This window comes from Manacus vitellinus, unplaced genomic scaffold (assembly GCF_001715985.3).
Source record: "Manacus vitellinus isolate BGI_N305 unplaced genomic scaffold, ASM171598v3 scaffold_14_pilon, whole genome shotgun sequence".
Lineage (NCBI taxonomy): Eukaryota > Metazoa > Chordata > Aves > Passeriformes > Pipridae > Manacus > Manacus vitellinus.
This window is the reverse complement of record NW_021939063.1, coordinates 4,357,538-4,384,116: the sequence shown is the minus strand read 5'-3', so window position 1 is coordinate 4,384,116 and position 26,579 is coordinate 4,357,538. Positions and strand designations below refer to the sequence as shown.

Sequence of the window (26,579 nt, the reverse complement as noted above, 5' to 3'; positions counted from 1 at the left end):
GTGGACTTTACGGAGAGGTGGCATTTGATGTGTGTGGTCACTGACAGCTCTTTCTAGAACTGGTTTGCAAATTTCTGGATGCTTTTAAGAGATACATTTCTCCTCTTCCTCACTACTTTAGTCCACATCCAGACATAGGACAAGAAGAAGCTCATGTTTTACATCAAGTCCTATTGGAAGTAACAGGAGTGGTATATTACATTTTAAATGACTACACCAATTTAAGACAAATCAGGTTAAAACTGCAGCCCACAGGCTGAAATCCTCTCTTCTAATCAGTGTGCACTAACTTATGTACTCCTGTAGTATAAGAAAGAAAACAGCAGTGCTGTTGTAACACAAGGCCAGCTGTGCACCCTGAATCACTGCCCTCCATTTATGCCTCTTGTGGTACTATTCCCTAAATTCCTGGTTTGCAAGGAGTGTGCTGGAGCATTTGCAGCAAGACTAAGACAAAATCTGGCTAACATTCCTCTTCTTTTTTATCCCCCTCCCCACTGCAAAGAGCAGAACCTGACTGGGTAATTATATGCATCGTCTTCTGGTTTTGATCTGTGCACTGATGGTTTGGATTATTAATCAACGTTATGACCCTCCAGCACTCTAACACTACTACATCCTCCTTCCAGTGGCAGCCCCTCTTCTAGGACAGTCACTGCCCTACATCCCTTCCTTGGAGGAATTAAAATGTATTTCTAGAGCATTTAAAAGAAATGCCCATTGCCAAAAATCCACCACTTATTTCAGATGCAAGTTCCATTCCTGCACTTGAATTAACGAGTTTCTCTATGATTTAAAACTCTTATTTTTTTATTTCAACCCTGTGCTTAGGTACTGTAGTGAAAAGTACATCAAATATACCCAGACGCACACGATTTGAAACGCTGGATTTTAAATTCCAGCACTGCTAACTAATGAGAACAATTTTTTCCCTCTTCTTCTTTGTAGCATCACTTCATGTACTTACATACCATAATCACATCCTCCTAGAGCCTCTATTTTTCCAGGGTGTAGATCTTTAATTCCCTTTAATCTGTCTTCATAGCCTATTCCCTCCAACTCCTTTATCATCCTAGCTGCTCTCCTCTATATTTGCTCCAGCTTCTCTTTATCCTTTCTGCAAGAGAGGGGCCAATTGTACATCACGCTCAATGTGGTTTAACTGGTTCTGCATAAAGTAGAACAGGAAAAAAAAAAGGACTCAGATGCAACATGCATGTTTATGCCTCCCATGACTGCATTTACCTTTTTAACTAAGACATGGCACAGAGTGTCCCACCTTAATTTCTCAACCCCGATTATGCCTCAGCCATTTCCCACACAACCGATGCTGAGCAGCTGACGTGTCATGTCAAACCCGCAGTTTGGAATTTTGATTTCCTAGCTGGGCTACTTTCTACTTATCCCTGCTAAATCTCATTTTATTCCTCTCTGAACAGTCTCCTAATTTATTCAGATGAAAACGGATTGATTCAGTATCTTAGTTTAATTAGGAAAAAAATGTGATCCAACCACTTTCATGGGTTTTGGAGGTTGGGGGGGGATGTTCTGGGGTTTTTTTTCAGTTTGTTATTTTTTACACTGACTTTCAGCACAGCAATCCCATCCCTCTTACACACCCAATTCGCATGGCAGAGGGAGGTGGCAATGGCAAAGCTTTGGCCCTGATTCAGCAGTGCTTTTAAGAACACACACAAGTTTAAAAACACAGGATTAGACCTTGGACTTCACAGAGACCGAGGTGTAAAATTACCAACGTACATACATACTTTGTACAAAGATCCTGTTTGCCAACCTTATTTTACTGTAATTTATATTCTGTTGTAACATTTAAATTTATAGTAAAAGAAAACACTGAGAAACAAGATCTATTCTTGTTCAACAAAATTCTATTCTGTTCCATTTAGAGTTGAGGCAAGTCTTCCACTCTTATATAAACTGGTGATACGTCAACAAATATGATTAACAGGGATTATTCACGTCAGTATTTTTCACCCCTGTCCCACAGGCACAACAAAACCTGTGCAGAAGGTGACTGTCACATCACACACAGCCTGGCAGCTCGCTGGGGGGGCCTTTGCCCACCCTACCCCACCGTGGCAGCAGCAAAGTGCCCTTGGGGAAATGTTTATAAAAATATAATTAAGATAAATAATGACTCCAAGGGAGAAATACAGTTAAAACATTGCATTCTCTTTGCCACAGGCTTTCCCTCGGAAGAATGCTGTTTAAAAAAGCACTAAAAATCGAGAGGACACAAGCCTGCTTCCCCAGGGAAGCGTGCTGAATCATACAGGTAGTGTAAATATCATATGCTGCTGCAGGTGCTAGGCGGTCTATTTGTTTGTGTTTACTAAAAGGTATAACAAATAGTCCCACTAAAACAGAACAACACTTGGCATTGGAGTGATAGATACCAGAGCAGCCATAAATCACGTTCATGTGTTTAGATTTGAACCACTGGGCAACACTAAAGCTTCACCCTCCTTTTTTAGAGAGCCTCTTTGCTGTGATTTGCCCCTTTCAGGGGCAAACACCATGAGAGGCTCAGCATCCTTCCAGAGCACCGCACACCCAGGGAAAACCATGCAACAGTGGGAAGCAAAGCCAAAAAAAGAGAAGTATGGAACAGACTTGCACGACATACGTGGCCAGCTAACATCGTTTACAGCTTTGCAACTTCTGAGTTAATTCACAGTATAAACAACAAGGAAAATGTTTCTTCCGAGCAAGACTTCCTGTAAACTGTTCATTAGAGCGCGCGGGGCTGTGCACCTGCTGATTAACCATGCGCTCCAAGAATAAACACAAACCCCAGCCAGCCAGATTGTTCTGGAATTTGCTCTGAGCTGATTTTTCTTCCCCCACGTTATAAATTGGATTCTACAATAAAACAAACAGCAGAACATAGGTTGCCGAGAGTTAAAATCTACTTTTTACACTACATTGACCACAGCACCCACAGGCACAGCTACAATGTCTTTCTATGAATGGGACAGATTGCCATATGGATGCAGACACTGAACAAGCTGTACAACTCCTGGCGACAAGTGCCTAGGGGACTGTCCTATATTAGCACCACCTGTGCTGTGGAAATTGTGCTCTGTGTATGAAATGGTATTTAAGGGCCCATTGTGATGTTATTTTTGAGTATACACAAAAAGGAAAATTACAGTTAGGAAGAATTTGCTGGCTAGCGGATCTGTTGCTCAGTTCCCGAGATTGTTTCCCAAAGGAATAGTTCACCTCTTTATTCATGCAGCCCAAAATGACAAGCTGCAACACATATTAGCAGTTTCCCTGCCTGGGCTTATACCATCCTTTTAATGACAAGAATATATTTTATAATATACATACGTTTTCCTGATCACACAGAAAAAATTACAGTCCTCCCAGCTTAACAACAACAGTTACACAGAAAAACACCCCGTGGCATTCCACAAACGTTGCTCCAGCAGCAAGCAATGCTTTTCCTCCTGCTCTTTCCCCTACCCCTCAATGTGCAGCAGGTAGAGCCACAAATCCCGATTACCAAATTTCAATGTGCATCTCACTACTTCGAAAATACAACCCTGTCTGCCTGACAAAAATAGAGCTCCAGATTAGTGCAAGATGTTGAGGGAGGGGGAGAAGGGGAAAAGAAGGGAAGAGAGGTTTGAGCAGCACCTAGCTGCTCTGTGAAAAGAGATTTCCCCCTCTCCAAACTGCAAGAAAAAAAAGGATGCCAAGAAAAAGTAAAGTAAAATAAACTGAATTAAAGAAAAACAGTTGTAAAGTGAACATTACAACCTGGGAAAAATGATGTCATTTTATTGAGAAACTCATTTTTTTTCCATTAAACCATAGTGAAATGGATAAAGTTTACACAGCTTAATGGTGGAGTTTTACTTTAAATGCTGCTCAATATCTTAGCAGTACAATATAACATGATATAGCAGCTGTCATACTAACTGCTCCATTTTTATTGAACAGCAGAGAAAATAGTCACACAAAAGTCACCTAACTCCTCTACTTCTATGGCATTTTCAAGGGTGTTTCCTTTAGACTCTCAGGTTATGTTATGTATGATAAAAAAGTAACACAGTTCTTCGTTAGGTCCCTGTTCAGCTATTCAGGACAGTCAGATCTTCGAGCAAATGCTTAGGAAGGACAACTTGCACACAGGACGAAATAAAAAGAAACAGGAATCCATGGTGCAGTAAACCAAAACCAGGTCCCTTTTTAAGACTAGTACATAAACACCTCTAATAAAAGAAGAGGACAAATTTTCATTGGACTTTAAGTATTTAGACAGGAATGTTTTAGTAAAAGTTTAACTGCAAAGTGCATGCAATTAACAGAAAGCCATCAGCTATTTCTCTGGTATGTAAAAATAGCATTAAGCTGTATTAAATGCACGTGTAAGTATCTCAGTTGCAAGAAAAGGGAGGAGATATGCAAAGCACTCAGATATCAAACAATGATCTGTTGGCCAGATGGAGGAATAAAACAATACATATGCTAAAATTTGGAAAAGTTCTGCTAAGCGTCTGCCAAGGCTCACCCAATCTATTTTAAGTGCTTTTTGATACATTAGCTTAGTGTTTGGAGTTGTACAACTGACGGTTATTACATGGGACCAGACAGCAGTGAAGCGCTGGTGTGCAGGAGCTCCCTGACGCCGGAGCAGCTTCCCAAGCATCCGACCAGCACCCTCGTTCAGCCAAGGGCCACATCAAATATCCACAGGCTGCTTAACTTTGCATCTTTTGCAGGGAAAAAAAAAACCAAATAAAACAGACCAGGAGCGATTTTCCAGGGTTTAGCGAAGGAATTCCTTGAAAACCATAATTTGATTAAAGAGCTCCCGGGCAGACTGAGGAACGAGTGTAACTGTACAACTGATTTAGCAGAAGGCTCCTCGAACACAAGAGTGCCATGGCAGACGGTGGGTGCGGGCGACGCAAAGGAGGCTCCACACCCGCATCTGAGAAGCACGAACAATAAAAAATGCTTGATAAGGCTTAAAACTGGAGATTAGCAATGCCAGGTCTGAGTCACGGCTGGTGTTTTTTCAAAGCTGGTCACAGAGAAGTGACTCAGAGGGGAGCACACGCCGTAACTGGTGGCAATTGTTTTGGCAGGGGAACGAGGGCCAAGGGATCAGGCACTGGGACACTGTGGGCTGTACCTGTATGTAATAAATGGAGATGGTCAGGACAGTGCCCTGCTCTGGCTGTGGCACTGTCACTGAACAGCCCAACCAGCCCCACAGCCATCACACCCGCTGGAGGTGCATGGGAAGAGGGAGCCGTGTAGAAAGGGATGGTTTATCGGATACACAGCTGGGCATCTGGCTCCAGTCTCTGACTCCAACCCGGCTCCACAGCAAGGAAGCTGCATGGAGGCACCCGAGCTGCTCAGACCGTGGGTAACAGCACAAGGGTCGTGATAGGAGTTTGAGAACATGAGGCAGCTAAATACCTTTTGGGAGGAAAGGTCCCAGGAACACCGACTGCTTACAGGAGACTGGATTTGAGGTAACCTAATCTAACTCAGCTCTGCTGAGGGTAAAGTATAATGAGCTAAAATCAACTGCAGGGAGCAACTGAGGGGAGCCGACATGGATGAGCAGATTTGATGCTGGCACCAGTGCAGAACGAATGCCAGGACTACACAGAGAGGCTGGCCAAGAGAGGATCAGGCCCTGGGAGCATATGGACTGCAGGCTGAACTGTTTCATCCCGAGCATTAATAATGGACCGAAGTCTGTAATTCTTAATTGTGCTGAATCCTAATGCCTTCATCTAAGGGCCTTGGGATTTTGATGGAGGATCAGCTGGCATGGAAGATAACAACAGTGAAACATGGGGCATTAAGCCTAACCAGCAGATCAGTGGTCTGCCATGCCATTCCTCACACTTCCCTTCAGAGCTTTCTCCAGACTCCTTCCTCCTGCCATGCTGGCAAGAAAAAGTAATTTTAAAATCCCCTTGTTTATCCCATCTATTTTTCCTATGAGATGGCTGCTTGCCTATGTGTAAGGGCAAAACCCAAGCATAGGGCTGTTGGCAGATGGCAAAAGATCTCTTGGACATGTAGCCTTTAACTGCAACCTCTGGTAAACAAGTTGTGTTTCTTAAACTAACAGGTCTGAACCTTAATTAACTCCCTTGTCTGTGTACAGTCTCCACCATCCTGGCTCTGCTGCACTCAGTACAGGACGGTACCAGGGGATGGGACCAGCACACAGGTGCCCAGCTGCTCCACAGCACCCCCAGACCTCCCAGCTTAAGCCCAAACTGGAGTAACCTCTGCGCACTACAAAGCAGTGATGAATTCTGCACTGTTCTGCTCTCCCAAACCTACTCACAACAGGAATATTCCCAAGCATGCAGGTTCAGGATGCCCAATGCTTACCAGGTTATACAGTCAGTAGTCACCTGAAGTGACCGGGCATCCACCCGCCTTGTTTTGCTGTTCTTTTTAAGAAAATAATCCAGTTTCCCCCAAATAAGATGCAGTGGAGCGAGATGGAAAGCGGGTACTGTCCTTGACATTTCTAAGCACAGCAGATGTACTTAACTGGCTCATGTTATTTATTTATTTACTTGTGTAGAGAAACTGCTTGTTTCTGAAGAAACCCAAATGCTGATAAGATGATGAGAGGTTTGCATGCTGGTTGATGGTCTCACTTTCCCTTATCCTGAGTGAATACAAGTATCTATAACTAAATATTTCCCTTAGGGTACTGATGACTGAGGTATGTTTATTGCATTGAGTGAATTTATATATATAATCAGCACAATAAACATTATTAAATTGTCTGAGTAAAATCAAAGCATGAAACACACAGTCAGTGCTGAATTCTAATGATGCTGAATGCCCATGATTGCATGGGGAAAGGATCTTAACAAGCCTTGATTTGAGCTTTGGCATCCGCCTCACAAATCACACGAAATGTTCTCTCTTTAATAGTGCTGAATATTGATAAATGTCTCTGCACGGCACAACAGGGAAGTTGGTCTCTATTGGCAATCTTTACCAAAGTGTGTTTTTTCCTTCTCTACACTCAAGGGTTTACCCTGAATGATTTAATTATAATTTTCCTTGTGTAAGACAAATTAAAGAGGAGAGTAGGAGTGTCATGCCAAAGCAGATTATTTATCTCCTTAACAGATTGCTGTGCACCAAACCCCAGAGCTGCTGCTGCTGCTACTTTCAGAAACTGGGCGAAATGTGGGACAAAAGCATAGATGTAATATACATTTAAAGCCCAAATGAATGAAAGCATTAACCCATTATTTATAGCTGGAATTGTTTCATTTCCATGAAAGCCCTGCAGAGCACACAGAAACCGAGAGCAGCACCACAATGCTCCCTGGGCCCTGCCCAGAAGGGAGGATGCCTCCTGCTTTTGAATGCATTTTTGCTTTTTGAGCGTCCCAGGTGACTCTGGCCACCCACCTGCTGTTTGCTTTTTAGTCATAAAGGAGAATTTTCATTGTCCTTTGGCTCCAAGCACAGCAGCCCCACAGTCACCAGTGTCACCAGAGCTGCATCCCCCACAGCGTGAGCAGGACTGCAGCCTCTCTGTGCACAACCCTGAGCCTGGGCTCGCGGCACAGCGACGCGTGGGCACGCCAAGCAGCCAATGACTATTTCTCCTGCTATTTTAAACCCCTTGTTTATAACCAAAATGTGTTTTTACCCAAGATACACAGCAGACCTGCCGCTCGCCCGCTGATTCTAATGCAGGTGCCTCCTGTCTCGCAGGTCTTGAGCAGCCTCCCAACCTGACCTGTGGGATCAGGAACCCCGTAAAGCACAGCCTGAACTATCCCAGTGACATGTGCCAGAGATGACAGTGATGATAGTAACTCCCACATAAGCAACTTGCCTCCTGCTGCCCAGTCCTTCTCAAAAGCCCAAGAGGAAGGGGTTGAAAACAGCTTTACAGCACACCCTAAAAGTTAATGTTACCTGTATGTGATTATTTATTGCTGCTGGGCAGTCGTTATGATAGGGCTGTGCTTAACTGTTAGGACACTTACAGTTTTTACTATGTGCTTTTTATTATTGGTTAAATCTAAATAAATAGCTCTTGGTTGTATTCAACCAGAGCTAACAGCCACTTGCACAGAAGGTGCAGAAATGAGGGGAGGAAGCCACAACCTAAAAACCTGCCCTGGCCTAGCAGGGCAGATGAGAGGCAGAAGGGCTGATACCTCTCTTACAAGCCCTTCCCACAGATCCATCTGACCTGAGCCTGGACTAGGGAGCACCTCCCAGTCTCCTTGTATTTGTTCTGCTGAGCCAGCTGGGTACAAGATCATACATGGATTTCACTGTAAGTCCAGCAAACTCAAGCTCCCATCAGCCCCATGATTTTTTTCTAGTCTTAATCTCGCAAACAAAAAGTTACCAAAACCCTGCTTTGTGCCTGCGCTCCCTCTTTTTTTAAGTGCACTAAAATTTCCCCTTCTGTGAGCTTTCAAATATACATCTGATAGCAGAGCACAGCAACTCTTCCCTCTTTGCTCACTCCCCACCCCAAACTCCCTGCCTATAGATAAACACCCTTTCAGAAAGGAAACCGGTGCAGAATATCTCACGAAGGAGTTTCTGTGTCACATGAAATCCAGGCAGGCACCACAGTGCCTGATGAGACTGCAACAAAACCCTTAAGTGCATCAGGAGGCATTCTCCTGTCTGTAGTCTCCCGCTCTACTTATGGATAAAGATGTAATTCAATCACTGCAGCAAATGGATGGTGTAAACCCTCCATGTACCAAACACAGGCAGGATAAAGCAAAGCCTGTAGCTCTCTTATTTGTATTCCTAAACATATCTATTTTCGTATTTTGATATTGCAGAAAACTCAACAGATATGCAAGAAAAGTATACAGCAAGCTTAATAATACAGCTATTGATTCAGGCACTGAGGATTTTAAGTCTTCTAAACTAAGACAATCTCAAACAACACCATGGCATGTTTATGCCTTCCTAATTAATCTGGAACTTTACTAATAAAAACATATGTATCACCTTGTCTGCAGATCCCAACTGTCTCCAGACCACAAGTACAGGACTCAGACACATGGATTTCCAGTTCTGCTCAACAGTATACACAGAGAAAACTCTTTCTTTGGAATAGATTCCTGTATTTCCACTCCACTGCAAACTGAACTGAATCTGTTTCCTGGGTTAGACTGCCATTAGCAGACAGCATGTGCCTCTACTCACTGAAATAACATCCATCTCACTACATGGGGTTTTATTTTATATACTCGGTAAGAAAAACACGAATAAAAAATTTACTGAAAACTCATAAACCCATCTTGTTCAGCTCTACATGCAGCAAAAAGGGAATTTAATTGTTTAATAAACATCAAATTGTTTTTAGTATCCCATGTAAGTCTTCATGAAAACCACGTCCTTGGCATTTACATGCATTATAAATGTATTCACTGAGGTTCCCCCACATCCTTTCAATGGGTATATAAATGATGCCTCACACACAGCAGTTCTTCCAACAGTGGGTGTGCTCTCCCTTAAAATCTATCTATTCCCAACAGCACCATTTTCTTAATATCAGAAAGATGTAAGAGGTATTTATACAGCTTCCCTATCAATCTACTCTCAGACCACCAGAAATACAAACTCTATGGCTTAAAAATTCCATTATCCTCTTTCTAATGAATGAAAGGAGGATGGAAAGACAAAGCCATCAGTTTCCATAAAATCCAGCTTTCACTGGTGTCTGCTATAGCATTTCTAGATGGGCAAAGGGACTCTCCTGAATGCAAAGGAGCACTGTCCTCTCCATTGCGCCCACTCCTCGAGACCCTTCCTCTCCTCCTCCAGCAGTGACGCTGAGGCTGCAGCCAACACTGGCACCCACGGCCCCAACGCCTGGGCCTGTCTATCTCACTGTAAGCAAAAGTTACATTGTTAGACACGCCTCAGTGAAATCTGGGGGTGTACAGAAACAAACCTGCAATAAAGCATCCTCTGGAATAAAGCAGAGCCCGCGCCGAGAAGCACATCAACAGACAACCCCTGATTTAAGCCATTTCTTTTAACAATGCAAGCCAAGCAAGTATAAATTAACTCACACTTTTAAAAGCCAAACAATACCAGTTAGCTAATTTTATCAGCACATTAAAAAAAGAGCCACTTTGTTTTTAGAGAAACCTGGTGAACTCAAGCCTACCCTGTCTCATGAAAGCAGGTAAATACAGAGTAAAAAAAGAAAATGCAAACATGTTAGATGAGATGGGGCACCAAAATTTGGCAGAAAAATTAATACTATACTGACCAACAGATTTTATTCTTCACCTCCAGCATGCAAACCCAAAGCACATCAAGAGTACCATCACCCCGATGCAAAACTCAAAATACTCCCCAGCTTACAGTCTTTACACTTCCCCCAATACGCTTATCCAATGCACTTCTAATTAGCTAATTGTACCCACATTGATCCAATTAACAAGCCATAAAGATGTGAACAAAAGGAGCATATTCTGCCCAGTAGAGACTCTATTCAACCACGCCAACACCAGACAGAGCAAGACGAGGAAGGACAAAACCGAGGCCAAGGCTGTTGGCCACCGCTCCCGTTCCGCCATCCCTTGGAGATGCCCAGTGTGGAAACCCCCCCCGGGGACCTACCTCTCCCGTTTAGGAGTGTGGACTGATAGCTGTCCATTAGTTGAGGCGTGTGGGTTGATGATTAAGGAGGTCTTGGAGGGCGCGGAGGAGGAGACGCAGGTGGTGGACAGGTCCAGGCTGCTGTGGTTGTTGCTGGCTGCCTCCTCCGCTGTGTGCGAGCTTGTCACTTCCTTCCAGAGCTGCTGCAGTTCTGTTGGAATCATGCCTGAAACAAACAAATTGGATAATTAAATCAATTAACAGCTAATTCGGCCGTCTTCAAACAGTAATTAAATCAAAGAGTCAGTAAACAAAGCCTAGTGTTAGTTTTGCCTGTGTGTGTTTTTGCGCATGTATTTTTTTTTTTTTTTTTAATAACTAAATGCTAATACTGAGCACAGCACGGCTCTGCCACGCTCTGGTGTGACACCTGCAACACTCATGTAATGCAAAATCAGGGGGGTTAGGGGGGAAATCCATACAACAGCACACCTACCCAAAACACCACGTTAATTATTAATTTTTTTTGCAATTCTTAGACCAAAAGGCCCATATCCAGAATCCCTACACAGGCAGAAATTCCCCCAGCACTCACAGCAAGGTTGACAGCAAAGGTGGCCAAGGGCTACTCTGTGGTCAGCTAAAAAATTTAATTTCTTTCTTTTTCCCCAATTTTCATTTCCTTTTTTTTTTTAAGGAAAGTGACTACTTTCTAACCTGTTATTAAAAACAAGGAAGGTCTCAGGGAAAAAAATACTCAGCTTTATTATTATGACAACATGAACCACAATATGACTAATTTTGTGCTTAAGTTTTAAATGATGACAAATAGCTTTGTTATTAAATACAGTTTTTATTAATCACTTTTAGACATAAATTATGAATTCATATTGTCTTCCTGAAATGCTTTTCAAATTTTAACAGTCAAATTGATTATACTATGATTATTTCATTAACACACCTATCTTTCTCATTAATTTTGGTTTCTCGAACTGCTCACTTAATTGATGGATGTGTCTACCGAAAAACTGTGTAACTTTCTATACAAGTAACACTATTATTACTGTCATTTCTTAGATCAATGCTAATGAGCCATTCAAAAGTAAAACGAAAACAGAAAATAAGCTTCAAGAAAAAAATAATAATAAAAAATTGTATTTTTCTAAATGTCCCAAAGTGGACACCAGGGTTAGGAGACAACATTCAAGAACTAATGCAAGAAAAAACTGCAAACTCCAGTGGGCCAAACAGAAGGGGAACCATGTGCTCAAGCTGAGATCATGCTTTTGGATAAAGCTGATGTTTGTGACATGATCAAACAAGTCAAGTTTCTCTCACAGCAGACTATTTCAGTGCTCCTTCAGAGAAGGCCATGGGAAAAAATTAGCAGTAGAGACACGTCACTCAAATATTCAGGGGAAAAAAAATAATAATAATAGCCAGTGTCTGTGTGTTTTTAAAGAGGTTTCTCATCACTGTGCTTCCAGCTCATCGTTTGGGTGACTGTTCATTGTTTCACCATGTTGTAGCACTGGAGCTATCCTAAGGAAACCTGCCATTTTCTGAGTGTACAGCAGCAGCTCACGCAGGCATGTACCTCACCCAACCTAAGGTACTGAAATAAAAAAAAAAAAAAGAGGCAGTATGCATTATATTCATTTGAAACACATAATAAAAAATGCCAAGGTCTAAATTTAATTTATTTTTGTCATTTAGAATACAATGGATAGATAATCATCTCAACGTGATCAGCCAAACATCTTTACTTTGCTAAACTGTTAAAGATTTTAATTATGCTAGCTTTGGAGAGCACTGGTCTAATGAGGCGATAGACTCCAGAGAATCTAAGTGGTTAAGAACTGTGAAATGAGTCTGATAGGATTTTTTTATATTCACCGTGGATCGTTTGCATATCAAAGAGGAGTAAATTATTGCACGACAGACCAATAACCTTCCCCGCCTTTCCCAGAGTAGCATTAACAAAAACAGTTGGTCTCCGGTAACGGTTCACTACAAAAAAATGCTAAAATCCTTAAGTATCTGCAATTAATATATATTATGGAAGAGGCTTCAATTTATACATTAAGTGATCAGATATTCTTAGGACACATCCGCTTTTCTAAAGCCACGTCATTTTCCTTTCATCAGCCCCAAATGCCAATTATATTTTGATGGATTTTGTCCCAAATGAGCATTTAGTTATTAGACATATTCAATTATTACTTGTCCCCTGAAATTAAACCTCCGAGCAAATTAAACAAAGAAAAAGGTCAGTACACAAGCCTGTGTCCTGTTTTGCTGTGTGGGGGCTATTATTTTCAAACACCTTGCGAAGTGACAGTGTGGGATGTATTTTTAGCCAACATGCTTGACAGGACTGTCTGTGCACTAACAATTACCTGTGAGCACGGCTGACCCTTACACACTGTTTACTCAATTGAAACAATAGTGAATAGACTTGTCTGTTGATGATAACATATTGATATGAGACCGTATGAGCCGACACCTATTTTTATTTTCCAGAATAAGCAAATAGGGAAAGAATAACTGGACTTTTTTTTTTTTTTAATCTCGATTTTTGCAGGTTTTTAATTAGATACAGGCTAGCATCCATGCTCTTCTCCCCCTTCCCCTTTCTCCTCTCCTCCTGGTCACTTCTGATCTACTAATCTTGTAACCCAAGAAAAAGCCTGCATTACAGCCATTAAAACAGACATGGTATTTATACCTCGCTGTAGATCCCCTAGAAGTCAAGGTGTTTGCTCTAACTTCCTATCCAAGTGTAATTCACATTAGCACTAATGACAACTACAGCACAGATGGAAAGAAAAATATACTCAATTGTGGGGGAAGAAATGCTGGAGATAATAAGGATTTTAGGGTGGGCTACATTAATTTGAAGAGCTAACTGTGATGTCATACATGTCTGCACGCAACCCCTTGCCAAAAAAATGATTACATCACCTGATTAATAAAATAAAATTAAAAATAGCCTCTCTCCTCCTTCTCCAAATTTAGTTCTTTTAGAATAATTCTAGGGAGAATTCCTGACTAGCCTGTCAAACTGGGCAGCTGAAAGGTGTGCTCATCACTCATCCAGCAAAATGGTTAAATAAAATAATAGAACAAATGGTAAAAGCAAGTCAAATAGATCCACGACCACTCTCAATAAATTATGTAATTTACCATTTAACAGTTTCATTTTAACAGCGAGAGCTAAATTTCAAGTCAGATTCCCAGAACCGTGCTGCAATTACCCGAGATCACTGCTGCCAGGGCTGCAACTTCCTACAGACCAAGAACAGGATTCAGACCTGAAACTGCCAAATCTACAGGAGCAATCAGGCACCCAGATGTCTCAGTCCTATTATTTTCACTCGCTGGTGATCTGAAGTGTGATTTGCAGTTTCATTTTGCAGATACTAAAGATCTCACTCTCGCAGCTCAGTACACTGCTGAAATGGGGTTTATTTTTAAATTGCTGCTATGTACAGATGTAAAATCTAGATTATAGAAGTGTCTAAATACTAAGCGGCAAAGATTACACAAATATAACATTAAAGGATGTGCTATTTTATGCAAGACAATAGGTAAGCATTGAAAACCAAAAAGAAACTAAAATACAGCTTAAACAATCTATTAGTTCTGAAAACATAACGAAAATATCACTTATGAAGTAGCATTCTCTCCTTGGAAACATTTATTACTATTACAGATACTTAAGAAGAAATGCAAAATGCTTTTAACCAAATTCACAGCTACAGTTACTAGAGGGATGATTTTATTTCTTTTATAGACACATTTACAGTATTTGTCTCAGTCTTGCAAACTATTCTGAAAACAAAAGGGCAGGAGAGATGTAATTTTTTTTTTAAATAAGAAGTGTCCATTACCAATTATTTTAAACTATAGCCCTGGCTCTTCATTGCATTTTTCAGGACAACTAGTCCCCTTGATTATGAAAGAAAATGTAGGCACAGGTTTAAAAAATGTATGTTGTGGGGACAGTTGACAGATTACTGCTCACGGAACTCAATTTCCCAACCCCAGGTATCACCGGCTCAAAGACAAACAGAGTTGCTCAACCTCTTTGTGTCCTTGTACCTCCATACCCAGGTGACCATGTTCAAGCAAGCAGAAAGTTGATTTAAACCTCATAATGACATCAGTTTTAAGCCATCATCTCTCTGATAAAAAGGAATAAAATATCGTGCTGTATTGCAACCTGCCTGAAAAGTCTCCAGTCCCTCTTTGCTCCCGGCTCCCGCCGCCCCCAACACTCGCAGCTCATTTCCCTGCCAGAACCAGCCCTTTCTGCTTATGTTTATGTCGTCTCTGGCGTGCAAGTCAGCACCCCTTAGGTTTTAAATACGCTCCTTGGTGAGGACTAATAGTTGCACTACCCTGCTCACCATATCAATCAATGCCACGACGGCTGAATTACCTACTGGTGTCTCCGATGTGTTACCGCACAGATTACACTTCATGCATCACCACATTCATTTCTTTCACATTACACATGAGCGTGTCTTGTCACTGCCCAATTGCCCTCCTTTGGACAGCTTAACTGATGGACTACACAATGAACCTTACCGAGCCAACTTAATAGTACAGGAGCTGTGGGAAAAATTAGAAAGGTTGAAGCTTTAGTCTGGTGGGTGTGTGGGAACAGCCTGGGATGCTTCCAACAATAAATCTGGAGCGTAATTAATGCACGTTACAACATTCTGCAAGCATAAATGGCATTTCATCTACGTGCCCTTTTTCCTGGACTCGTTTCACGCCTTCTCCTCATCACACTGCACATCAATGGTGACTGACCAGGTACCACCCCAGGCCGGATCCTGCAGCTCCCACTCGGGCACCATCTTCCCAAGCATCACCCTCTGACTCCTGCACAGCACTACTTTAGACCAGGTGTGCCGCTCTGGGATGCTGGAAAGCTAAACTGAGTCTTGCAGAGGGAGGTGTCAGGTCCCCAAAAGCTCAGTCTCTCAAGATGGGAGTTAAGTGTTCAAATACCTTCCTGGGTCTGGCAAAAACAAGTCTAAATAAAGCATGTCAGCCACACAGCAAAGCAGGCTCCACTCCCTAGTCTGGTCTCTGTTTATCCATATAAGTTAATATTCACCAGCCACCTCACTCTCCTTTTTGCAGCTATGCACACTGTAAAAAAAGGAGGGTGAAGAACAGAAGCAATTTCATCTCGTCCCCTCCATTTAACTGAACAGAGCTGAATGTAAATTCATTATATGATTTAGAAACTAGGAGCAGCCCTAAGGCTGCTTGGAAGATCCCAAATCATTCAGCATGGGCTGACTCAAGTTTTTAAGGTGAATATTCAAATTTATTATGGGGCAACAAGAGGCAAAGGCAGGATTATTCAGAAATACCAGTATCATCGTTGATGCCATGGCATATCTGAGCCATGCCAACTCTGAACACTCTGCCTTAACCACAGCAGCCATAGCTCAGGCAAGTCTGTTAAAATGTCCCAAGGCTTACAGACAAACCCAATTTAAGAAATAAAATTATAAATTTAAGCCAAAAAAAGAAAAAAGAGAATAAAAACCCCAGGTTATAATCACTGTCAAAAGTATTGTGATTTAAGTAATGCTTTCATTGTATCAGTGTCTTAAAAAAAAAAGAAAATAAATTGGGATTTCAGCAAAGCAGTAACTTCTTGAAGAGTGCAGGAATGAATAAAGATGTAGGAGGATCTAATTGTCAATAACACCATTAAAATTAAACGGAGTTAATCCCAATTTGCCTCATGTGGAGGGAGGAATGAAGCTGTGAAGCACAGAGGCAGTAACACGAAGGCCGTGTAAGCAGTAGTGGAGAGCAGTGCCCCTCTCCCTGGCAGCCACAGCCAAGGGCACTGAGATCTCTCCAGCTCAGCAGTTGTGGGTCAGAACCACCCTGAGCCAGCCCCCCATCAGGCTGGAACCAGGAACAGCCCAATAAACACATCTGGAAAAGAGAAACCCTTAGGCATGAAACTAGCACCAGGAATCGATGCAGACTCCTCCTGTGAAGGATTTCAAGCCCAGGTGAGTACAAGTGGTAGCTCTATTGCTATGCTAACTGCCTGTGACCTCCAAACCCCCTGCCAGCCAGAGCAGCACATGACTGCAGCACTGGCCCTCTCCAAAAATATTTTTATAATGCCCACCCTGTCCGTCAGCATCTTTCCATGCTTATTATTTTATGAGCCTATGAGCTCTCTCGCTCTGCCTGACAATTCCATGTGAGTGTGCACAAATGCCATGGCTTTGCCACCTCACCTACCTTGTGCAAGGGGTTGCAAAGGCAGAGTAGGCTGCCCGGGCTGGATTGTCAGCAGCCCCTGACGCTGCAAAGACAGGAGGTGCTGCTGCTGCAACTGCTGCATCTGTAAGAGCTGCTGCTGAAAGGCCAACTGCTGCGTGGCCACTTGCTGCTGCTGGGGCTGGAAAAGACAAAAAAAAAAAAAATAAAAGTAAAAATGCACATTTGTCAATAACAGAGCAAAGCAGAGGATTTAGAGAGCTCCTTGTCTCAAAACACTTTAACTTCTGATCACAGTCACCTGGTATCAAGGCCAAGCCAGCAAGCCCACCACCACCTTTGTCAAAGAACCCAAGGTATGCTTAGATGCCAGAGCTAACCACAGGGCTACAGATTCCCATCTCCACCGGTCACTTTAATCCTACCTAAATCCCTCCTGCCACCCCAATTAAAAATGTTTGCAGTGTTTCTTGCTCTGTGTGGTTGTGTTTTACCCCAGAAGTGGCTGCGTTTCAGTGGTGGGTAAAGCAAGCCCTGCTGGCAGCTCCTGGGTAATTCTTCGAGGCAAGGAACATGTCTAAGGTGAGAATCACACCCTGTGATCACATCACACTTAGATGTAACGAGAAACAACCCTGCACTGTGCTCTGTTTGCTCATTCAAGGGCTGTCTCAACTATTAAAGCAAAACGACTGGCTTAATTTATGGTATTTTATACTTACTCTCTCTTCTTCATCCATCAAGTCCCACAATACTTTCTGTTATGTTGGAATTATTCTGTGCTGTATTTAAGGCTGCTACTTCTGCACTTTGAAAGTTTTAATTATTCTCACTAGAAAGAAGATGGAGTTGCTTTACTCCACAGGGATGTGAACCTTGAACCTTCGAGGTGTAAAAGAACATGTTGCTTTTCTCACTACTGTACCCGGAGAAGCTTTTAACTACTCTGTTTATCACTTCTGACATAAATAAATGAGAAAAAATCAGACCTTTGAAGAAGAAAAACTTCATCTAATATTGTTAATTAGCCATGACAAACGATGAAATAACATTGTAAATCTTTCATAGAAACAGCCACTAGATTTTAATTACACACATTCATAATTTAGCAAACAACATCTTACTTGAATGTGAGTGTTTAATATGTACAGTACTCCAGGCTTCAGAGTCCTTAATTTTGTTCAGTTAAGGAAGCCTCTAGGTTTTGCTTCCATGCTCATCTTGTATTTTATTTGCTTTGTTCTTTAAAATCCATGAAAGGCTTTGCATTTTGATAAATATCTTTTTATTTATTGTACAATGACAGGAGGAAAACTTTTGTTGTGTAAAACATCAATACATCATGCCAGTGTTTAGCAGTTCCTTGTGCTAGCCAAAAAAAATTAATGTAGATTTCCTTAGTAATTATCTGAGTGATAGAAAGATAATACATTGCAGTAGTACAATAAATAGAAGGAAATTATCTAATATCCCTAATCTGCTAGGAATCATATCAAGGTGGAGGTCTTATACACATTATGGCTAACAATTATGGAAAGAAAATTAACTCTTACCAAACTGCATACTTCCACAAACAAAACCCAGCCAGATCCCAAACTTTTTGTCACCCTTCCTTGACACCAAGCCAGAGGATCACTGGCCCCATTCCTTACTGGTGTTACACAGAGAAAAAGTCCCAGCAGAGCCACTGGAGCAGGACTGACAGACACCAGCCGGGGATTTGACCCCCACCTTCTCATACCACAACACCTCACCAACCTTAATACTGCAACAAACTTTATACCCACAACTCTGACAGTCAGTCATTCTAATTATTTTATTTATAAATGTATCTTATTTCCAAGAAAATTGAGGACTTCAACAACACAATTAAACAAATAGGTGTTCGGAAATTCTGAAACACAGAGAGTTTTCATTTCTTTGCAACAGCTTGCTCAGACACATCCAGTTGTTGCAACCATGTGTCACAGCAGCAGATGCAAACAGGCCCCAGCAACAGTTATATTAAGAGTTAAACTAATGTTTCCTTCCATAAGTATTAATTTTGAAATGTATGTACTTAATATATACTTAATAAATTTACACATATATATAATAAATGGTATTACATAAAAATCTAGCTGTAATAAGCTGTGTTTTACCTATTTGCCATCTGAGTGTAAAGTTAGAATGTGGTTTCTTTTAACAAAAAAAAGCCCTTTATATAAATTGACTGATGCCCGTTTGGTTGTCTTCTCAGCTATCCTAAGAAAAGCTCTTGAACACTCTCTACTTTGAAAAGCCAGGATATAAAAGTATACAAGGCCCATTGTCCAAGAAAGAATTTAAAAGCAAGACACGTTGCCAAACTGCGCTCCCCACCCAGTTACCAAACACAGGATACAAGGCAGTTTGTTTACTTCTCACAATTGAATGCATACAAAAAAGGTCTCGGTGCAGTCCTGTTGTCAGGTCAGTAGTCAGTGTTAAAATGCTGAAATATCCTGATAAAACTTGCATTTTTGATCCCCTCCCTAAAGCTTCTGTCAAAGGTCTGTTTTCCTTTCTTAGGTTACTCCCTACTGCCTAACATAAACTGTCACACTGCCGGAGGACAAACGGCCCTGTTCGGAAAACAGCTCTCTCCGTCCAGCGCCGCGGCACCAGGCGGGATCCTCCGCAGCCCCCTCGCCATGGGGAGCCCCGATTTGCCAGAGGAGGACAGCCTGGGGGGGCACAGGGCTGAAATCCCACATGGCACCTCTCCCCCTCGCTGTCGGGCACTGCTCACCCTCTGCTACACCGCGCAACCCTCGAGTAAAACCCGCCAGGAACCTCGCTGGGGTCCGCCTGTTCTGCTCGGGGGCCGGATCCTTTTGACCAACAGGGCTTGGGAGGTTTGTTGTGTTTTTCTTCTTTCACAACAGTACAATAGGACAATGCACTCACAAAATGACTTGGGGGATGCCATACATGAATACACTTGTTCCATCTGTCAAGGTACACGCTTGGCCCTCGTTAGCACGGCAGCTGCCGGCCCCTACCACGGCACTGCCCAACAGTTTTCAGTTCGAGAGGGAGGGGAAAAAAATAAAATCATGAAAGAACACCTTTTCCATGCTAATTTAGCGAGAATAAACTCCTTAAGCTGGGTTGAACAAACCTCTGGGGTGAAATGAACGTTGAAACGGGCCTATACTAAAACCATCAGAAAAAAAACCCTAAACCCCTAGAAAAAGCTGAAGAGACTTGGGTCCTTGTTCTCTTCCCAGTTATCGTGTTAAAATGCTCTTCTTGAAACAGGAAGGAGTCCTTTCTTATTGTTGCTTTCGCTAGTGTAATATCAGAAGTGTGACCACAGTAAATCAGTGTGTTAGATATTGAAATGCCATCACATTGTCTAACTTCCCTTCTTGTCTTTTTTAACACAAAGTATTTTTTTTCTTTAAGCTCCGAGCCCTCATCTTTGTGTCTGAGATGCTCTCCTGTCTGACAACAGCAATTTAGAAGAGTTAACTTTTATCGTTCATTCTGCTGTGTAACTTTCCCCTTCAAATTTCTTTATCTGCCCTCTGAGCTCATCTGAACTTTCATGTTCTCCCAGCATGCAGGCTTGCATTCAAAACTATGTCTAATAGACCAAATAAGAGGTTAATAAGAAGTGGCAACAGAAAGAAAAAATACAATCCCTGGTAACTGATAAGAATGACAGTGGCAGCCCTTTATTGTTTGTCTTCAAATATAGAGTTAAAGATCTTTAAAAAACTAAATTTTGACGCCTTTGAAAAGAAAGAAGCACAAAATAACAACAGGGGGTTATTGCCTGCCAGCCACAGGGGAGAAGCTCCATAATTCTTATTCTCCCTTTTGAAGGCTGTTAGAAATCTGATTCAAAAAAGCAACAGCAGAAGGAGAAAGCCTCTTGAGGCTATCGCCATTTCCTGTGATCATGCATAATGTGTTTCAAAAGTGGGTTTTTACCAATTCTGTTGATCAATTGCACCTCCTTCATATTCCCTCTTTTTTCTGCTGTGTTTACATCTGATGTGACTCAATGACAAGCGCTGTCTGAGACTGTGAAACAGACCTGTCATGTTGATTTATGGGCGCATCAAACCACGACTTGTCCAAACTGAAGCTCGCAGTTCATTAATTAGAGAGTTGTGACTTTGAAGTCAGCTTTCAGACTGTGGTTTTTAACATTTGGCTTAATTTATATGCTCTTGAATGTGGATCTCTAAGGAAAAAACTGAAATTCCCTTCTTGTCTTTGAACTTCTTTTGACCGCACAATAATCATTTCTTTGTCCAGAGTGATGCCTGCATCCCAGAGTCATTAACGCGCATTGAACTGCCACTGATGAGTAAGCCCTACTGAATTAGAAAAACAGCCAGCAAAACAAAGCTGAGAGCATTCTGCACAGTGATATCTCACAATTACATGCCTTCCCTCCCTGTGCCATTTCCATTTTAATTACTGTTAGTCCTTTAGATTTACATTTTAGACACTTTTTAATCTGTTCCCTTTTTATTATAGTGGCGCCCGTAAGCGCGCTATGGCTAAGGTTGTGTCAGCGTTTCCATTATAAACCCCCCTGTTTTCAGGGGTTTATAACTCAGCTGGAAAAATTCACTCTGGGTTAAAACTTGGCACAGGTGGCACGATTTGCCGAAATTTCAAGGGGGCTGGGGCGCAGAAATTGGTGTGTGCTTTGAGCAGCCCCCTCCTTGTCAAGTGACACAAGCGCTGCCGCTATCGCAGGACATCACTCAGCATCTCATGCCAAGAGGCAGCTTTCTAGGATCTACCTAAGCCAGAACAGATGTCAGATTAAGCAGGAAAGTCTCAAACTCCCCAAAAATTAAGAGGTGAGCCCGGTGCCTTAAAAAAAATGTAATTGCAGCAAAATTAAATTTAAGCACACAAAAAGCAACAAAGTTTAGGATGTGACAGGTATTTTGAAAGGGAAGTGTATTTAAAGGACAGGCAGAGCTACCCTGGCCTGTCCCCTTCTGCCATGGACCATGGTGGCATCAGAGTGAGGTCTCCTGCCACCTCTTCTCCATGTCACCACCGATACTGCTCAGTGCAGCTGTGAAGAACATCCAACCAGAACCTCTGTAGTTGGAAATTACAAGCACAAACTCAACGTCTCTCAGCATTTTGCCCTGTTTAGAAAGGACAGCACCATATCTGGGCCTGCTGCCTTGCCCCCTCCCCTCTACACCATAACTAACTTCCCAAAGCACTCTCCCAAGATACAAGTCTAGATGCTTGCTCCAGGACTCATACCAGGCAGCAAGGCCTGGTCCCCTGCTATAAAATATGTGGCAGCGAGCAAATGGAAAGCACAAGAAAACACAGGCGAAAACAGGACAATAACTCTAAATCTGAAAGCTGAGGCCCGATAGAGTCAGTTCAGTTGTGCAATCATTTATAAGATGAATGACAGTTTAATAGCCACTAGACAGTCCCCAGGGATCTGTGGTTTGAAAGTAAAATGGGTATTGTCTGTACCTCTTTAGGCTGTTTTCCAGCATGTTGTTGCTGTAAAAGTTGAAGCTGCAACTGTTCCTGTTGTTTCTTATAAAACTCTTGAAGCTGCTGCTACAAAGAAAAGGAAAGATGGTAAGTAACAAAGTGGAGAGCCAATTCAGTGTCCCTTTTGGTGTAACACACAAACTGTGATTTGAAAAATAGCATCCTTTTATCTGTAATGGTCTGACCTTTAGTTTGAAACTCAACAATAAATTCAGTGCACACTGACTATTCTTGGCATTATCGTTTGAAAAGTAATCTCCAAAATGAACTGATGAAAAACATACCATTTTCTACACAAACTAATTAAAATAAGGCAAGGAATGACCTTTGATTGTAACAACAAAGCCAAAATGCCCTTGCTGAGAGAGCCTGGCGAATCTCTGTTGTGAAACACACATGCTTTCTAAATGATAGGGTTTGACTGTATTAAGTGTTGTTCAATACATGCATAGACATCCTGGGAAATGCTCTCCTCCTCCCGCTCCCCAGATGTGCACCGTGCAGGCAGCGTTCCGGTGTGGGCAGGAGGGAGCCTGGGAGCCAGGAGGGAGCAGGCAAGGTTGGGCTGGGCTGGATGCTGACACCCACCCGGGGTCTGTGAGACCCTGCTGTGCCAAACCCTATGATAATGGAGCCTCGGGGCTTGTCGGTGGCCAAATTCCAGCTGAGAAAGGACCATGGGCTGTGAGAAGCACGTACACACCACACGAGATATGTTGGCGGAAATCAAACAGATTAAGGCTTGACAACCTCTCCACTTTTACTGCCACCGTTTCCATAGTCCTTTATGGTTCCAGATGGACATAACGAGGTCTAAACTGGGAAGCACTGCCCTTCTACCTTGTTTATTCCAATTAGTCAGGGCACACCAAGCTTTCCGAGGGATGCAGGCAAAAGCAACAGGGACATCTGCCGAAGTCCTGACACTTAAATATGCATCTGTATTATTTAGCTGATCTTGGAAACAACTCCTAGCACTGCTCCCTGGATTTGTTTCCAGCAGCTATTTCTAGAATTAAAAACAAAAGAGCAGTCAGTTCAGCTCGGAGCATGGATGCTCCAAGGTTTGGACCTGAGATGTGGGCAGCTTCCTTCCCCAGGAGTGTTTTGGGGGGCAAAGCCCTCCAGCAGCCATAGGGGCCATCTGAGCAGCTGTTAAGGAAACAATTACCTGTTGAAGCATGAGTGCCTGCTGCTGCTGGAGCAGGACTTGGAGTTGCTGGGGAGTTAGCACTTGTTGCTGGAGGATCTGCTGCATTTGCTGGGGAGTGATCACTTGAGGTGTCATCATAGCCACCGACACTGGAACCTGAAGGCCAAGATGAGAGAAAGAGGGGGTCAGAGAGCATCCCTGTGGCTCCTCCAGCATCCCCACGCCGGGGGAATCCCACACCTGGCACTGAGGGAGCTGAAGGCAAGAGAATCCTTACAGCCCACCTCAGCAGGAACAAAAGTACTGTCTACACTTTCCTGGCGATTAAATTCCTCTTTTGCAAAACATTAGTGGATGGAAATTCTTTAAAGCAAGCAGTATGGTAAAGATTAATTTATTTTTACAAGAAATCTGCAAACGGGTCCTTTCCCTCCTGGAAAGTCCTTGCTTCCCATACAGAAATCCAGCAGCCAAATATCCTACACTGATGGGATCTAGACCCTATTACAACTGGTTTTTAAGAAAATTGAAGGAAGGCTCAGTGATGTGAATAACAGCACTAGACTCCTATGCAATTTTTACAGAAAGGCCCTACCACGATGTCTTTACCATTCCATATTCACCCAGCATACAGATGTCTTCAATTCTTTCATATTATGTGAGATACCATTAAAAGCCGCTTTCCATGACATTTCAGTGACAAACAGCTACAGTGATGAACTTGATAGCATTTCATATTTGCAACTGTTAACACGTTTCTGCACGGGCATCTTTGCAAGGAACCTGTACACTGTATCTGAAAGGATGATGTCTTGTTCAGATAAAACACTGACATTAAAATGACAGGCTGTCTTGGCCAAGGTTACACAAATTGTATTCAAGCGGATACCTAATGACAATGCTATGAATTCTGCAAGCTTTCTAGAATGTAATTTAGCTATTCAAAATAATCACTGCACTTGTGTTTAATTTGAAGACTACATGAGAACCATTTTGTCAGTCCCAGTAATGCAAGAAGACTATTTCCCTAGAAACCCACCCCTCTACCCTCCACCCCAAAAAAGGAAAAGAAAAGGAGGGAAAAAAAACAATAGAGGAAAAGACAAAACCCATATGAGTTTTAACAGTAATATTTAAGCACCTTACTTTTCTATAGTTTCAAATCAAATACATGACAGCACAAAACTAAAAGCAGTAAAGGATATACTTTGCTAAAAAGGATCTCCTGTCATCCCATGTATTACAATAAAAGGTAATAATATGTTTAGCACTTTTTCTGTGCACCACTTTCTAAAAAATCCACAGACAATAGCTGATCAGAAGATAAAGGAGTTTAAAAAAAACCCTCCCAGTGTAGTAGTAAGCAAGAGAGAAATGCAGTATTAATTTTATGTAACATAATGTCTTAATATGCAGTTTATCTTGACTTTTTCACATGATTTGTCCTGTCATTTGCATAGCAAGCTCTCATTCCTAATTTCACAGTCATTATGCACTGATGTCCTGATTTCTCAGCATCACTAATTTTGATGAACTAAAAATGGTTCCTGAAGGTCAGATGCATGTACACTGCACATCTCCCCGTGTTGTTGTGTACATGTCGTGTGCCAGGGACAGACACTGCCTCAAAAACATTTGCCTGAGCAAAGCCTACCAAGGGCTCGCACGCCTCCGACATCCCATTAAAGCAGACACGGCGAGGTCCTCTAAGCATTCCCCATGGCACAGCGTGTTCCCACACAGCTAATGTGGATCAGGCTGGTGTGAATGCAGGCAAATGGAGATTTAATTATGGGTCAAATGCCAGAAACCACCAAAACCAGGGGCCATTTGCCCGTGGCCTGTGCCGCTTGCCCACACCTATGGGAAAGCCATCAGCTCCGAGGACACTGAGTCATCTGGATGGGTAATCCAATTAATACAGAATATCTTAATCCGTACCCTTTTAAAAACTTTTCTGGGAGTACAAAATTATTTAATTAAATCCTGCTGTCACTATCTTCACCCCAAAGCGTGACTCACCTTCATTATTCTCATCCCCAGAGAAGTTTACTTTACCCTGGGGTTTGTACTACCTCTCATTGAAGTTGGACCAAGCAAACAGAAGAGGAAGCATGTTTAAGTATGTTTTCTGTGCCCTTCTTGGAAGATAGACAAGACAAATACTGTTCAGTCAGATTTATGACGACAAGCGGGGATACAGACAGGAATAGGGTGGGGTGCTGTAAACCCTACACATCGGTGATTAATCTGAAGGGCCGCGTTCTGCCGTCAGCTGGGCAGGGACAACTCCCATTCACTTCCATGGCCTTTATGCACGTTTATCTTAGGACAAATCTGACAATTGGGCCCTATCTTTGAAAAGCAGCCACGTACCTTCCAGTGAAGAATCTCTTAGCTGCAAGAACAGAAGCACTTAACCAGAAAGAAAAGAGTAGTAATATATATATATATATGGCACACAGTTACGGAGTACAAGTACATAAAGTACAAGTTTGCATTGGCCCGTTCAACTTCATTTTACCATCTGAAACCACATTTTCACACCACACCTGCACCCCTAAAGAAGGTGCTGCCTTCCATTTATAAACACAACTCACAGCCACATTTAGCCAAAGCCTGTACTTCATTTTGTCACGAAAGCAACTTATGGAAACCTTGCACAAACAAATTCAAATAAACCAGAAACTACAGTGTTAAAAATGACCACACACATCCCGGACAAGCGTGGGCCCACACAGAGTCTGAGGACTTTAAATAGTTAAGAATGATGGCCTATATATCCACTCTCTTAACTCCAAACGTCCAACTTTTCCACGTAGCTAGTCCCTGGTAATACTAGGAATCAAAGGGCATGCAGCACCAGCAATAGGCTATTATAGCCCACACTTTATTACCCATTACTACCGAGGTCATTAGCGGTAAGAGTGATTGTACCGGTCTTAACCTATTGATCATTGTAACTACTATCATTTAATCCCGTGTTGAATGTCTGGAAAGCTGC

General features: G+C 42.3%; 1 protein-coding gene across 21 annotated transcripts in view; it reads right to left on the bottom strand.

The window, feature by feature from the left end:
* Positions 1 to 26,579, bottom strand: part of FOXP1 (forkhead box P1) — a 335,164-nt gene that overhangs the window by 52,102 nt on the left and 256,483 nt on the right. For 19 of the 21 annotated variants that reach the window (XM_018068353.2, XM_018068351.3, XM_018068356.3 and 16 more), the window contains 4 exons: positions 23,594 to 23,731; positions 22,399 to 22,488; positions 16,924 to 17,083; positions 10,654 to 10,858 (listed from right to left, as the gene is read on the bottom strand). In XM_018068353.2, the coding sequence (XP_017923842.1) occupies positions 10,654 to 10,858; positions 16,924 to 17,083; positions 22,399 to 22,488; positions 23,594 to 23,731 (593 nt within the window). The remainder of the gene's footprint in view (positions 1 to 10,653; positions 10,859 to 16,923; positions 17,084 to 22,398; positions 22,489 to 23,593; positions 23,732 to 26,579) is intronic. The other 2 variants (XM_018068363.2, XM_018068373.2) reach the window with 1 other exon arrangement.